We start from the raw sequence: 13,963 nt of genomic DNA on the forward strand, positions 1-13,963 counted from the left end.
GGGGTATTCGAAATTTCGGAATTTCCGATGAAATTCCTCCAACCCCCAGACCGTAAATAATGACACATCCCTTAGTGATAATGTCGAGTTACTCACAACAAATTGCACACGAGTTTCTTCAACAATATGAATACTCCTATCTTGTACGAAGCGCGCACGTTGACTTGACCGAGAATTGAAAACTGATGGACTGATTTCCCGACTGATTTCAGCAGGCATATATCTCCGGCCATATCATGACACACTGGCGACGTTGGCTCAACACGAGCACAGTTCAGAAGAAATACATCAACATCAGTGTGTAAAAGCACTCGGCAGAGACAGTCATGCCACATTGGTGGCAGTGATGTGGAACCAAACTTCAGCACCGTCCACAATTACAAGTGAAAAGGATATTCCAAATCTCAGTCAATATCCAGTCAGGTTTTGAGACAATAGTCTGCCATGATAATGGTAAGACAGTTGTGGCGTAAATTGATGAGTAATGTGTATGTTCTGCCTTTACAGAATTATTCGGACAACGACTGCATGTGATTTAGTTGCACCTGGAAATGTGAATAATTACAAGTAACAATCGGCATTTGTCTCTCATTTTATTCGTGAATAACGGAATCGTGTGTTTCCAGCTGTATTGGTTGTGAATCTGTCAGCTGTATTGGTTTGAATCTGTCAGCTGTATTGGTTGTGAATCTGCATTGATAGTAATAAAAAGAGTTACGATACTTCTCTAACACGTACAACCGTATCATAAAGTTAGTTTATTTGGTAATGTCGTCTAAAACTCGTCAAATTCGCAGTATAAATTTGTACAATACGAGTTCTTGGACTCCGAGGTAAACGGGATATAGTGGCCGCTTTTGGAGTCTTAGGAGCGCCGAGGACTTCAACTTAATGAAACCTCAAAAGTGGTCGCCATCTCCCGTTAATCTTCTCGTACGCGTACTGTAACTACCATTTATCAACTGCATTTAAAATTCTTCATCTTGGTCTGATGTCATAGAGATACCAAGGAATCTAGTCAGAGAATTTATCTCGTAAACTTTGGGAAAGGGGAATTATCATAATTACGCAAAGAAATACGTTAATCAATATTTAATATCTTGGCACTTTTGCCAAACAGAAAATAATTTACTCGGCTAACCAGAACTTCAATTTTTACTCACGGTAACAACCTGTGGAAAACTCATAGAGACAAATATTTCCACTCACAGCCTTTCAAGTATTGAGCCTATCCATTGTAACTAAAATCACTTTTTTACTCAAATGATCCATTTTAAATATATTTTTGTTGTTAATTGTGATTGAAATTAACGATTAAGGGGACGGAATCTCTCTAAGGTTTAGCTAAAGACGCTTGGACTTTAAGGCATATAAGTACTGGGGTTATACATGTTAGGTATTTAGGTTGCTGGGCGATATCTGCCATGTAGAAGTGTACATCGTATACGCCAAGTTTGAACCAAGTTATCAGCTGTATGTGGGCAATATGTCCACAGTCTAATGAAATTTGACATCGTTAATTTGGATAGTACAGGAAGACTTTTAGTAGCATGTTGCAATTTAAGCCAGTGGGCATTATTAATTTTTGTACTTATTAGTTTCACAAAAGATAAAACTTTCGGAAAATCCTTGCGTTTTTATTTTGAGAAGAAAAATCGCATTTTGGCGAGATAGCCAATCGAAGACAACAAATATTTTAATTTCAAGGATATGGATACAGCATAATAACATGATTAATTTATGAAAAAGCGATATTTACTAATCATATCTAATTGCAATATACTCAGTCCAACTTAACAAAAATCCGACAGTTTTACGTTGAACGTTTGTTTATACCTTGATTTCATTGAAACATTCCTGGGGTAAATCATGTAGGAATAGAGTGGTATTTAGACAGTGGTACGCTCTTCAGTGGTTTTGTTAACATAACACACACCGCGATCTCCCATTTGTTGATAAAATCGATGTAAATATTGTTATTTTTAGCCGTATAACATTATTTTTGACGTTAATGTAAACATCTTTGTCATGGGAATGTGATTTTGCGTGTCGTCATCATCTGTATGACACATGTTGCTGTTACATTAGCTATCGTTGTTGATATGTAGACACGTGGCGCGCTGTCTATTTTTCTCTTTGTGATTTCTCATTGTGATCCATGGATATGTCGTCTTCCACAGTTTATCCTTGGACGCATTCAACCGTTTCACATTAAACTCTTTAAAGTCTCGTTCACAGCTTTCAGCGCGTTGCTACCACTGTCACCGTCTTGCTGCCTTCAATGCGCTGCTTGCGGTGAAACGCTGTGATGCCGTCTGAAGGCGTCATGGTCTGGCTGAATGTGCTACCGATGTGCATAACGGTACTTGTTTTGCAGTCCAGGTGAATGATTGTGCATACTTACATAGCGTAGTAAGTAATTCCATGTTCGCTGCACAGTATATATGGTTCAAGAAAATACACAATACTGGATTAATTGTTGCATCAACTTGGAATAAACGTCAACATTACCGTAAAACACTACCAACAACAACATATATCTCACAAATCAAATTTCAAGTGATCTATAAACTTGAAAAGACATTAATTTTGCGACATGTTCATATGTCGAATTATTATAATATTTAATATTTGTGTGCAATTTTACGACAAAAAATCAATGTAACCTGCGCAATGCATGTGAATTGATACCGTCTGTCGTGGTAGATTTCGAACTTTCAAAACCTTGCTGTGCTATAGCTTGTGAAACAGAATTCTATGAATGGTTTGATATCGTTTAGCAAAAGTTTGCAACTTTCATTTGTAGATCATGGTTATTGCCTTGAATCTGATTTACGATGAAGGCTAAGACAATGGCAATCATTTTGAGGGCCAGTAACTGCAAAATTGATGATGTTTTGTCTGTTTTTGTTCTGTATATCAATTGCAAGTCCCGTTCTATTCCCCAAATTGTTTAAAAGACCAACTAATTAGCCTTTCAACACGGCGTCTGTACGTGTAAAATGCAATGTCATCATTTAGAGTCGAATTCTAGTCCAGAGCAGAATTCACTCGTCTGCAATAGCAATGCAGTCTGCACAGGCTGAGTGAACAAGCTGAATACTGTGTATTTCAACATGCTTTTTGGAGTTGAACAAGAAACCGTGGCATGGTCAACACTAAAGACAAAATTAGTGAATAATATCATCAGAAATCACATCTATCTGCACTTTGAAAATCTCATGTATGAATTTGTTAATATGGACTTTAAGATAGTTTGTTGGAGATTTTTAATTGGACTGAATGACCAAAATGATGAAACCAATCGTGTTATAATCTGTATAATATTACATAAAGCATGAAAAACAAGTGTGTTGCATACCTCAGAAGTTGTATTACAAGTATTTGATTCTTTCAGTATTTTTTCTTGTCAACGCAATGGTTTGCGGAAAGGAGTTTAAAAACAAGTTTTCTTTCCCTCTTCCCCGCTTACTTTAAGATAAATTCAGCGCTTGAACTCAGCCTTCGTCTACAGTTTGTAGCATACGTTCAATATTGCTATTTTAAGAGAATATCTGTTGTCCGAAGATCAATTTATTCCTCATGATCGTCGACAGCGCATCTTTTGAAATTACTCTTAGCCCTTCATTTTTCACGCAGCTTTTCAAAAACTTGATAGCAAAGTACCCAAAATGACTTTCGTTTCTATCTCGCACCGCACACTTTGCCATACACAATTAACATTCTATGAAGACATATTGGTGTCAAATCCTGCTTGTCATAAATACACCATCAAATACTGCAAGTGCGGACTCATAAAGACACTGTCAGGCATGTTCACACTTGCCGGTGTCTGACTCCTTAAAAAACCCCATAGTCAATCAGTTTCAGTCACCTTGTGGATTTATTCATACATAAATTTTCAATTCTTTCATTGTAACCTCTCATTCCTTCCATCCTGGTCATTTGAAGCATTTGATGAATGGGGAATTTCCTGTCATTAATTAAGTTCAGTACGATAAGACTGACAGGCCATGTGAGGTAATTTGACTGGCCCTACAAACTGATCGTATCGTAACTTATTTTTGTAGTTTGGTGTTCAACTCTGTACTGCATTTACTAATAAATTGATTGGGTAAGTCAGTCACTGCATTTACCAATAAATTGATTGGGTAAGTCAGTCACTGCATTTACCAATAAATTGATTGGGTAAGTCAGTCACTGCATTTACCAATAAATTGATTGGGTAAGTCAGTCACTGCATTTACCAATAAATTGATTGGGTAAGCCAGTCACTGCATTCACCAATAAATAGATTGGGTAAGCCAGTCACTGCATTTACCAATAAATTGATTGGGTAAGTCAGTCACTGCATGTACCAATAAATAGATTGGGTAAGCCAGTCACTGCATTTACCAATAAATTGATTGGGTATGTCAGTCACTGCATGTACCAATAAATAGATTGGGTAAGCCAGTCACTGCATTTACCAATAAATTGATTGGGTAAGTCAGTCACTGCATTTACGAATAAATTGATTGGGTAAGTCAGTCACTGCATGTACCAATAAATAGATTGGGTAAGCCAGTCACTGCATTTACCAATAAATTGATTGGGTAAGTCAGTCACTGCATTTACCAATAAATTGATTGGGTAAGTCAGTCACTGCATTTACCAATAAATTGATTGGGTAAGTCAGTCACTGCATTTACCAATACATTGATTTGGTATGTCAGTCACTGCATTTACCATTAAATTGATTGGGTATGTCAGTCACTGCATGTACCAATAAATTGATTGGGTAAGTCAGTCACTGCATTTACCAATAAATTGATTGGGTAAGTCAGTCACTGCATTTACCAATAAATTGATTGGGTAAGTCAGTCACTGCATTTACCAATAAATTGATTGGGTATGTCAGTCACTGCATTTACCGATAAATTGATTGGGTAAGCCAGTCACTGCTTTACCGATAAATTGATTGGGTAAGTCAGTCACTGCATTTACCAATAAATTGATTGGGTAAGTCAGTCACTGCATTTACCAATAGCTTGATTGGGTAAGCCAATAAATTGATTGGGTAAGTCAGTCACTGCATTTACCCGAATCACCAAACACCTTGATCAACGGTAGTTGCTTGCAACTGTAAAGAAAATCCCAAAGTTTACTTTTGAAACACTTTCTTTGTTGTAGAAAGGAGGAGTGTGTGTGTGTGTGTGTGTGTGTGTGTGTGTGTGTGTGTGTGTGTGTGTGTGTGTGTGTGTGTGTGTGCGTATGACACGTGTTTGGTAGAAAGAGTGGTGGTGTTTGGGACAACGTGACTTGACCGTGTGTTCGCTGGAAAGAAAAGTGAAAGTCCATGAATGTGAAAGGTATATATATATATATATATATATATATATATATATATATATTATATATATATATATATATATATATATGTGTATATGTATATATATATATATATATATATATAATACAGTGGTGAATGAAAAGTGACCCATGCGGGACTCGAACCCACACCCCCGTAGACATTACGGATGCTCTACCAACTGAGCTAATGGATCAGTCGGTCCAATGTAGGCGGTCCTGACTCTTAGATGGGGCTTTTCATTCTGTTGTGCGTGGATGGTGAGTAAACGGCTAAACTCATCACCTAACCTTTCAACCTAAGGATCCCGCGGGATTCTACAGGGCCTCGCACTCAAGTCACCAACTTAGGAATATATATATATATATATATATATATATATATATATATATATATATATATATATATATATATATATATATATATATATATATATATATATAATAAATATAATATATATATATATATATATATATATATATATATATATATATATATATATATATATATATATATATATATATATATATATATATATTATCCCGGCTGGTCAGATAGTGAAATAAACGATTTACAGGTGAAAAGTAGACTGATATAATACGATGTAAATAGAATCTCGACTGCGATACTTTGTAAACTATTCTGTACATACATCACTTTTGGATCGGTTTTATTCATACCCTTCTCGGTGTCTTAGATCATCACCAGGGGTCTCCAAAAGCAGTTCCTTAAAACATTTCCGGCTGTTCTATTAAGTAGAACCATGTAAACGGGCATTACGTGTGTTTTTTTTAGCTGTCTTTACTCTTTTAGATCACGGTGTTAACAGAGCCGTGAAACCATGCACGTCATTCCATCGGTTGATATCACGTACTCATTTGGAATACTTATCCTTCTTCAAACAATAAATCAAAAATATGTCAAGCTATGATATTGTCTATCGCTTAGCTATCACTTTTATCAGTGAATCCAACAATATTTATGAAATATGAAAGCTTAGGCTTACAAATATCATCTTCAGCCGACATTTTATAAAAGTTGGCTGAAACCGTACCAGCTTTGGTTTTGCACAATTGCCTCGCATTCACTCACAAGTTCGTTGAGGAAATAAGCATAACGATTCCTCTGAAGCCGTGTAACTCGCCATGCAAGAAGTGTTCTCGAAAAAATCACTTGCCCTCTCAAGGGTCTTGCCTGAAACATCCGAAAATTCCAAATTTCTTCGGGGGTGAAAAATAAAATAGCGGGCGGCCACGCTAAAAGTGGATTCCACTATGCTATAAAGCACAATTTTTTTATTTTACATATTTACGACAACAGTTGATTTGCCAATAATGTTCTTTTACTAAAATATCAATATTTCATAAATGTTGATGAATTTTAAATGCAAGCAGTACGCCAGTGTGCGATCAAATCTACTTTTACCCTGCCATGCTGAGGATGGTCCTATCTTCCTATCTACCATCCTGATCTAAGCATTAGTATGTAAACCCATAGCCTACACCGAGACATCTCATTTCGTATATTGGATGCATCTCCGGAGCGTAAACCAACGGGCAGACCCATAAGGTTCTGGTGGACCATTGTCCCATACAGATTTATTATGGCTTATTATCAAATTCCAACAAAACAAAGAGTCACTGAATTTCAAAATAAATTCTTCACGCTTTTCTCAATATTAAATTCATTCAACAATCTTTTCAACCGAAGAAGTTGAAAACAAACAATAATCGACATATATAATGTCATTGCCCGGATTGCGATATAACGGAAAATGATGGTTTCAAAGGAAACGGATATACTCTATACTGCTTTTCTTACAATAACTTTGTATAATGTAATAGTAACTTTGCCTACATATTGATAAAGCTTACAATTTAATGTTGAACTTTATTTTAATTTTAATTTCATTCACATGGTTGCGAATATACAAAGTATATTATTTCTATATAAAACATGGACCCTCTTTTTGAGGGTCTATGGTGTAAGTGTTAACTAGAGAGATTGATAAAGCACACGACATCGCGTCTAGAGCCGAAATTTGACGGACAATGTCGGGAACAGGTGTTGAGGAAATGACACATTTCACTGGAACTAATTTGCGAAACTTCAACCCTGACACTATACCCATAAAGATAAGATTACGTGGTGTCAATTCAATTCAATGCCTAATCTATCTTGTTATTGCATTTTTGACAATTTGTTGACGTTTTGGCGTCGCCGATAGCAGACACGTCCCCGTCACTGAGCTTCGTTTTGATAACTTTGCGGAAACACCAATTGACCTGAGAAGTTGGAACAATAAAAACAATTTCACGCTTGTCAATCAAATGTTCTGGCATTCTTTCATTTCAACTTTCAAGTTTCAGTCGCTCCAATTCTGTCCTGTGGCAAAAGAATTTGCTGGCCGCTTTTCTGCTCACTCTTTGCTCTGTAATACAACAAAAGATTGCATAAAAGTGCTTCAATTATGGCCGCTCATGTCGTCCGCCTTTTCGATACAGTTTTCAGGTTTAATTTAAATAAAATTTTTGTCCTGCGAAATTTGATTTTAAAATCGTTGACAAAGAGCGATAGTTCACGCTTATGTTGTTCATTTTTATATCTTAATGAGAGATAAAATTTACGAATATTTCAAACGAAGAACCATCACGACACACAGTCGAATCGAGCCAAACACGATTAAAAATTGATTGAGACCCGTCTGCTACATCGTCGTAAACCACGTGCCTCTTTACGGCAACAGCTCAGCGCTACCCGTCAAGAGATTTTGATATTTTTGCGTAGGTCAGCGGAGCGGAAATTATTTCTCTGGCTTGCGAGAATGGTCTGCTATGGTACAAATACATCTTGCTAATAAATAATTTATTAGAAGTAGGTATACTGATCAGGGACTTGGTCAATATTGCTAAAATAATTGTGTATATTTTCTCGCATTCAGATAGCGTTGAAAATTGAACTTTTAGCGGGAAACAGGATATACTTTAACATTTAGTTACAATCAATAGGATTAAAGTCCCTCAGAGACGATCACACACTAGTTTATCTGTAATGAGTTTAGATATCTTGAGTAAACGACTTAGTTGATAATTTTGATTATTCGGTATTAGAAATAACAATTGATTAATTTGTCTTCTCAAACAACTTTCAAATTTACATTCACCAGTCCTTGACGCAGGAGTATATAATTTGTTTCGTTGCGTGGTGGAGGCACCGTGCGAAATTTGCTGCGAAATTGAAACTCCAAAATCTAACCGATCTAAGGAAACGAGCACAACTAATGGTGGGGGAAGAGAAAAGTGTGATACGTATTATTAAAAACGAAATTGATGGTGATTGTGCTCCTTCCCTAAACCTGTGGGTTCATCCACAAGCTTGTTACATTTTTCACTGTCTTCTTTTTGGTGAAAATTGAAACTTTAATTTTTCCCAACGGACCTAATAGAGAGAATGTCGGCCATCTTGTATTTCACATATCGCTAATCTGGAGTAATTTGCTTCTCCGATCCAAACATTTGTACCAGGCAGATATTTGTTCCCGAACATACAGAATACATATAGCCTTGTTTAAACTTTCATCCAGCAAAGTGTAAAACCGTCACACTACACTATATTACGTGCCTTGTATTAAACGCCGACACATGATCCGATAAAAGAGAGATATTTGAACAATAGTGAATTGACAATAAAACTTCACTCATTATCAAATTGGCTTCGTATCATAACCTTTGACCTGAAGTCGTATTAGTTTTTGCTACAATGAAATGTACACTGTAAACACCATTCGTCGAGACTCATGGGATTCCTGAATGAATCGACATTACAAATTGAAGGTTTTCTTTCGATTTGTAAACTGTTAATGATGCTTGACTGCAAAAACTTGACGCTGCTGTTTAGCCTTCACAGGTCATACAGTGCTGTTGGAAACAATGTCTCTAAGAATTCTTGTTTCCGCTGCCAAGTGCCATGGATAAAATTGTCTTACTAAATTTAGTAAATTAGAAACCGGGCCACTTGAGCAAGTAGAAGAATAAAATAAATATGAATAGAGCAAACCTTAATGGAAACACATGTACACACAGCATTAGTTGTAGCTACAGTTATATTATAAAATATTTTGCTTGTGTTTGTAAAATTATCAGTCAACGTATTAAGGACAGGTATTTGGACTCTCAAACCTTTACAATTCTTTTCTGATCTACCGTTTGTGGGGGCTCATCTTAAAGCTCTTGGTGTAAGAAAAAAAATCGAAATAGAAAATTTTATTTTTCTCCATAGAGTTAACACCGGGATGGCGGCCGTTTCGAATTTCAAATATTGGTAAATCTTGGGTGATTTGTTTCTCCAGTACCAAAATTTGCACGGTGACCCCTGATTTTTATTCTTGATTTTGAAAGAGAATGGTTGAAATATTCCTTGAGGAAAATTTGAGCAAAAGTTTGTCTTTCACTTTCGAGGCGCATACTACCTTAAACCAAAAATTGTGTGGAAATGCCAAGTGATCAACAAACAAACACAGTCTGTGTGTTGTAATGCCCAATGTTATAATTTGCCAACAATGACACTACAAAACTGACATTGTGTTAGAAAGGACAGTTCTTTGTATTCCAACATACTTAAGTTTGAGGAGACGACTAAAACATCAACTTGTTTGATGAAAATATCGTCAATAGCTACAGCTGCTGTCTTTTAATACACGCCGGAAGACATTGACATTAGAAGTCGTTACTTGGAAACGTTTTCGCGGCCGGGGCGCGGTGTGCCCGGATGCCAGTACGGAACTGAAAAAGTTTTATTAAGCTATGACGCAATAGATGCATAGATACTTCAAATATAAAATTACCATCTGGGAAGCTGAGTTCAACTGAACACCGAAGATGATAAAACATTATTTTGTAAATGAAGTAAGCAAAACTGCATGAGATGGGTAGAATTTAACTATATTAAAAAAATCATCATTATCAGTTTATCGCCGTTGTAACCGAGCTGAGAGCATGTCCTGGCAGAGATCCTGGCCAATCAGTCAGTGCCATGACGTCTGACTTCGAACCACTCTCCTAAATGTATCATTTCACCTCGGAACTATTTTCAAAACAATATTCATATTTTGACGGCATATTTTTGTTTTATATTTGTGGCGTCTGTATGGAATTGTTGGACAATTTTCAATGTATGGTCTCAAGAGAAATAAAAACGAAATTCCATTCCGGTCGTGAATTAAGTTCTGTTTGGATTAGCTGCTTTGTCAACTTCAGCGCGTATGTAGACAAGTTTTCCTTGTATGGGATTCCCTTCACTAAACACTCTCTCTCAAGAGGTGGTAGGTAGTTAACCCACAAAAGTGGTTTTACGCTCGTATGTGGTGCATTCTCTAACCTATTTCCAGTTGGCACTACATCGTCACCTAAGCCGTTGATTTGGTATACATGCAGCATGGAGAATCCAATTAGCGGACTGGCCATTAAGAAGGAGCCGGGTCAGAATTTTAGCTGCAGGGCAGAAGAAAACGAAGCTACTACGCCCAGCGATGCTGCTAGCTCGCCATCTCTGCGCCAAAGTGAAGAGACCTTTGGAAAAGAGGAAAATGAAGATATTCTCAGCAAAGATGACAAGAAAACTGATAATCATCAAAAGCCTCCTTATTCTTATGTTGCACTTATTGCCATGGCGATACGTGAAAGTGTGGAGAAGAGATTGACACTGAGTCAAATATATGACTTTATAGTCACCAAATTTCCATTTTATGAGAAAAACAAAAAAGGCTGGCAGAACTCGATCCGGCACAACTTAAGTCTGAACGAATGCTTCATCAAAATTCCACGCGAAGGTGGTGGCGAGAGGAAAGGAAACTTTTGGACACTAGACCCAGCTTGTGAGGACATGTTTGAGAAAGGTAACTATCGACGTCGACGCCGAATGAAAGCTAGGCCTTACCGCGCTCCGCCACAAGCTTATGAAAAATCCTTGTTAGCTGATGCTGCATATGGTAGTAGCTATCCACCGCTAACGCACAAATATCTCCCAAGTACCTACAACAACTGGTCAGCGGTCCATCACAGCCAGACCGCTCAGCTTGGATACGGCTCCTGCCAAGCCACTTCGCAGTCCCGCCTGCCGCAAACCGTGGAGTTGACCGGCTACCCGACGCAACTACACCAGAACACTGGATCTTTGCAAATACCAGTTAATTCGTACAGCCAAGTGGATCTAAGCCCGGTTAATTCTATGTCAACGATGAGCGGTACATCCTCCAGTAATGCAAGCTACGGGGGACTCAGTTACCCGTGCCACCGTAATGCAGAGTCGGCTTTGCCTTACGCCTACTGGGCTACGGATCACAAACATGTGAGTAATCACTTGTGATCGACTCAAGTCAGACCAGAACTTTTACGACAATATCAAGTAAAATCATGGGACATTCAAACTCTGTAATATCTTAAAACACTACCGATTGCGTGACATGTGCAGTTCTAGATGACAGGGCGGGTGTTGTCAAAGATGAAAGTAGACGCGGAATTAGAGAAAGCGAAACATCTTAGAATAGTAATTAAATAAATAGGAACGACTGCAAACTTTGCTCTCTGCTAAACATAAAAAATCAATGCAAGGATTCTTAGAAATGGAATCGGCGTCGTGGTTTTAGAATTAATGTGTGCACCTGTTGTCATGGAAAATGGATGGACTAGTCTTTTTTTCATGATACAAAATTATTTTCTGTCTTTCTATTCCAGACATTTGCCAGTTTATAATTTGTTTTCATTTATTGTCATTCTTGTTGTTTAAGCAACTTATTTAAAACAAATTAATGTGAGTCAAATTTGAGATATGCCATACATTGATGCGCAGCCATTATCTGTTCAACATTACGTTCTTTGTTGACTCCATACGTATGTAGATACTTTTAATGTAGGTTGTAGCAAGTAGATAATAAATAATTGTAGGGATAGAAGCGTTAAAAATACCAACTATAGTGTCGGTGTCGGTTTACAAAATCAGATTTCTTTTTCACAACAAAACATTTCTGGCTTTGAAAATAAGAATTGTGTTTAATATCATTGAGCAACAAATCTCGGCAAAGAATTACTGTACGACATCCAACAAGGTTTTGCAAAAATTCTACCCTGAAAAGTCAACTCTCTCAATGTTGTCGTTTCTTATCATTCTAAGGAATAAATTGGTGATCCTGTATGTTTTCATTTAGTTTAATTACACCTAATTTTACCAAATTGTGGATTTTAAGTTTCTTTAATTCCTAGATACCATTGTTCTGAATTGAATTGTTTGAGGACCAAAATCTATGTGAGTGAATATTGCTGCCAATATTCCACATTAAGTTGAAAGACAGCAAGGAAAATGTTCAAACGAAAATAATCGTATTTTTCATTAATGTGGATGTTAAGTAATAGTTCTAAAGATCATTTTTCTATGATATAAGGTTTTTATGTTTGTCTTTAAGTGTTTGACGTTAGAAAGAAAATAAAGGTTTACGATAAGTATAATGTACCAGTGTTTTACTCTCAAGTTAAACTCACACGACAGGTTCTACAGTTGGAACACAAAGCGAGAAAATCAACGTTTCTCCAGGGTGTTTATAACTTATGATGATACATATATATTTAATACAGGGAAATCTTCTCAACTTTTCCTTTTGTTTTCAAAGAGAACGTAAATCTCTGCTTTCCCAGCGTTGAGTCAAATTGGTCAAATTTGCACACAACGATTTCCGCTTGAGTTACGTTCTCCAAAGCTCATAAACGGCAGAATCTTTAACAGAATTATTTGTTACAAAACATTGTCATGATATTACGAAAAATTACATCACTATATATCCTTCAAACTTTTGTATTGCTTTAGAAAATTGCAGAAATCATTGATGTTTTCACTTACTAGGTCTGCAGATGAGTTCACCCCAAACTACAAAGACAACGCACTACGGTTTGGCGTTTTTGAGAATTTTTTAAAGATTGGTTAGCCAAATTTTTAACGTTATTTCGAAAGATACGACAATTTTGAACCACTTTTGAAGAAGGATTCAGCGGCTTGTAATTTTTCCGTGATTTAAAGATCTGCACTTTGACATTCCGTTCTCACTAGTCAGGTTGGTAACCCAGTTTGACTTACTACTAGAAGATGCTATGGACTTGCCATCTCGAAGTCGTTCCGTTTTTATTTTGTAGCGAATACAATGCAATGGCCGGGATATTTCTCTGTTACTGTATCTAATACACACAATCTGAATCGGAATCTAAATAAACTTGGATTCAGTAAAACCATTGACTAGTGTGGTATAAACTACGACTGGAATTTCTACATGTCCCAAGTGAAGACAATCACATTACGATTACTCAGTAGACACGCAGTTCATCGTCGACGTGTTCGCCTCTATTTATTTGATGACATATTTTTACAAATAAACACTCGAGGGTATTTTATAAATATGTCATCCATACCTCGTGATAGCTGCTTCTATCCCGTCATGCATCAAACAAAATTCCACAATTCACTTAGAACACCGACTCAATTTGATGTTTAAAGGCCAAGGAACAATCACAGAATAAGTTGGTAAAAAATTGAACAGTGCACGGATGTGGGAATGGCTGCTGGTCTAGTTTT

At 36.8% G+C, this 13,963-nt stretch overlaps 1 protein-coding gene across 1 annotated transcript; it reads left to right on the forward strand.

The window, feature by feature from the left end:
• Positions 1-10,639: 10,639 nt before the first annotated feature.
• On the forward strand, positions 10,640-12,853 carry LOC139137726 (forkhead box protein L2-like). Its single transcript, XM_070705977.1, has one exon. The coding sequence runs from the start codon at positions 10,784-10,786 to the stop codon at positions 11,711-11,713; it is 930 nt and encodes a 309-aa protein (XP_070562078.1). The 5' UTR covers positions 10,640-10,783; the 3' UTR covers positions 11,714-12,853.
• Positions 12,854-13,963: the final 1,110 nt, after the last annotated feature.

Source organism: Ptychodera flava, chromosome 7 (assembly GCF_041260155.1).
Source record: "Ptychodera flava strain L36383 chromosome 7, AS_Pfla_20210202, whole genome shotgun sequence".
NCBI lineage: Eukaryota > Metazoa > Hemichordata > Enteropneusta > Ptychoderidae > Ptychodera > Ptychodera flava.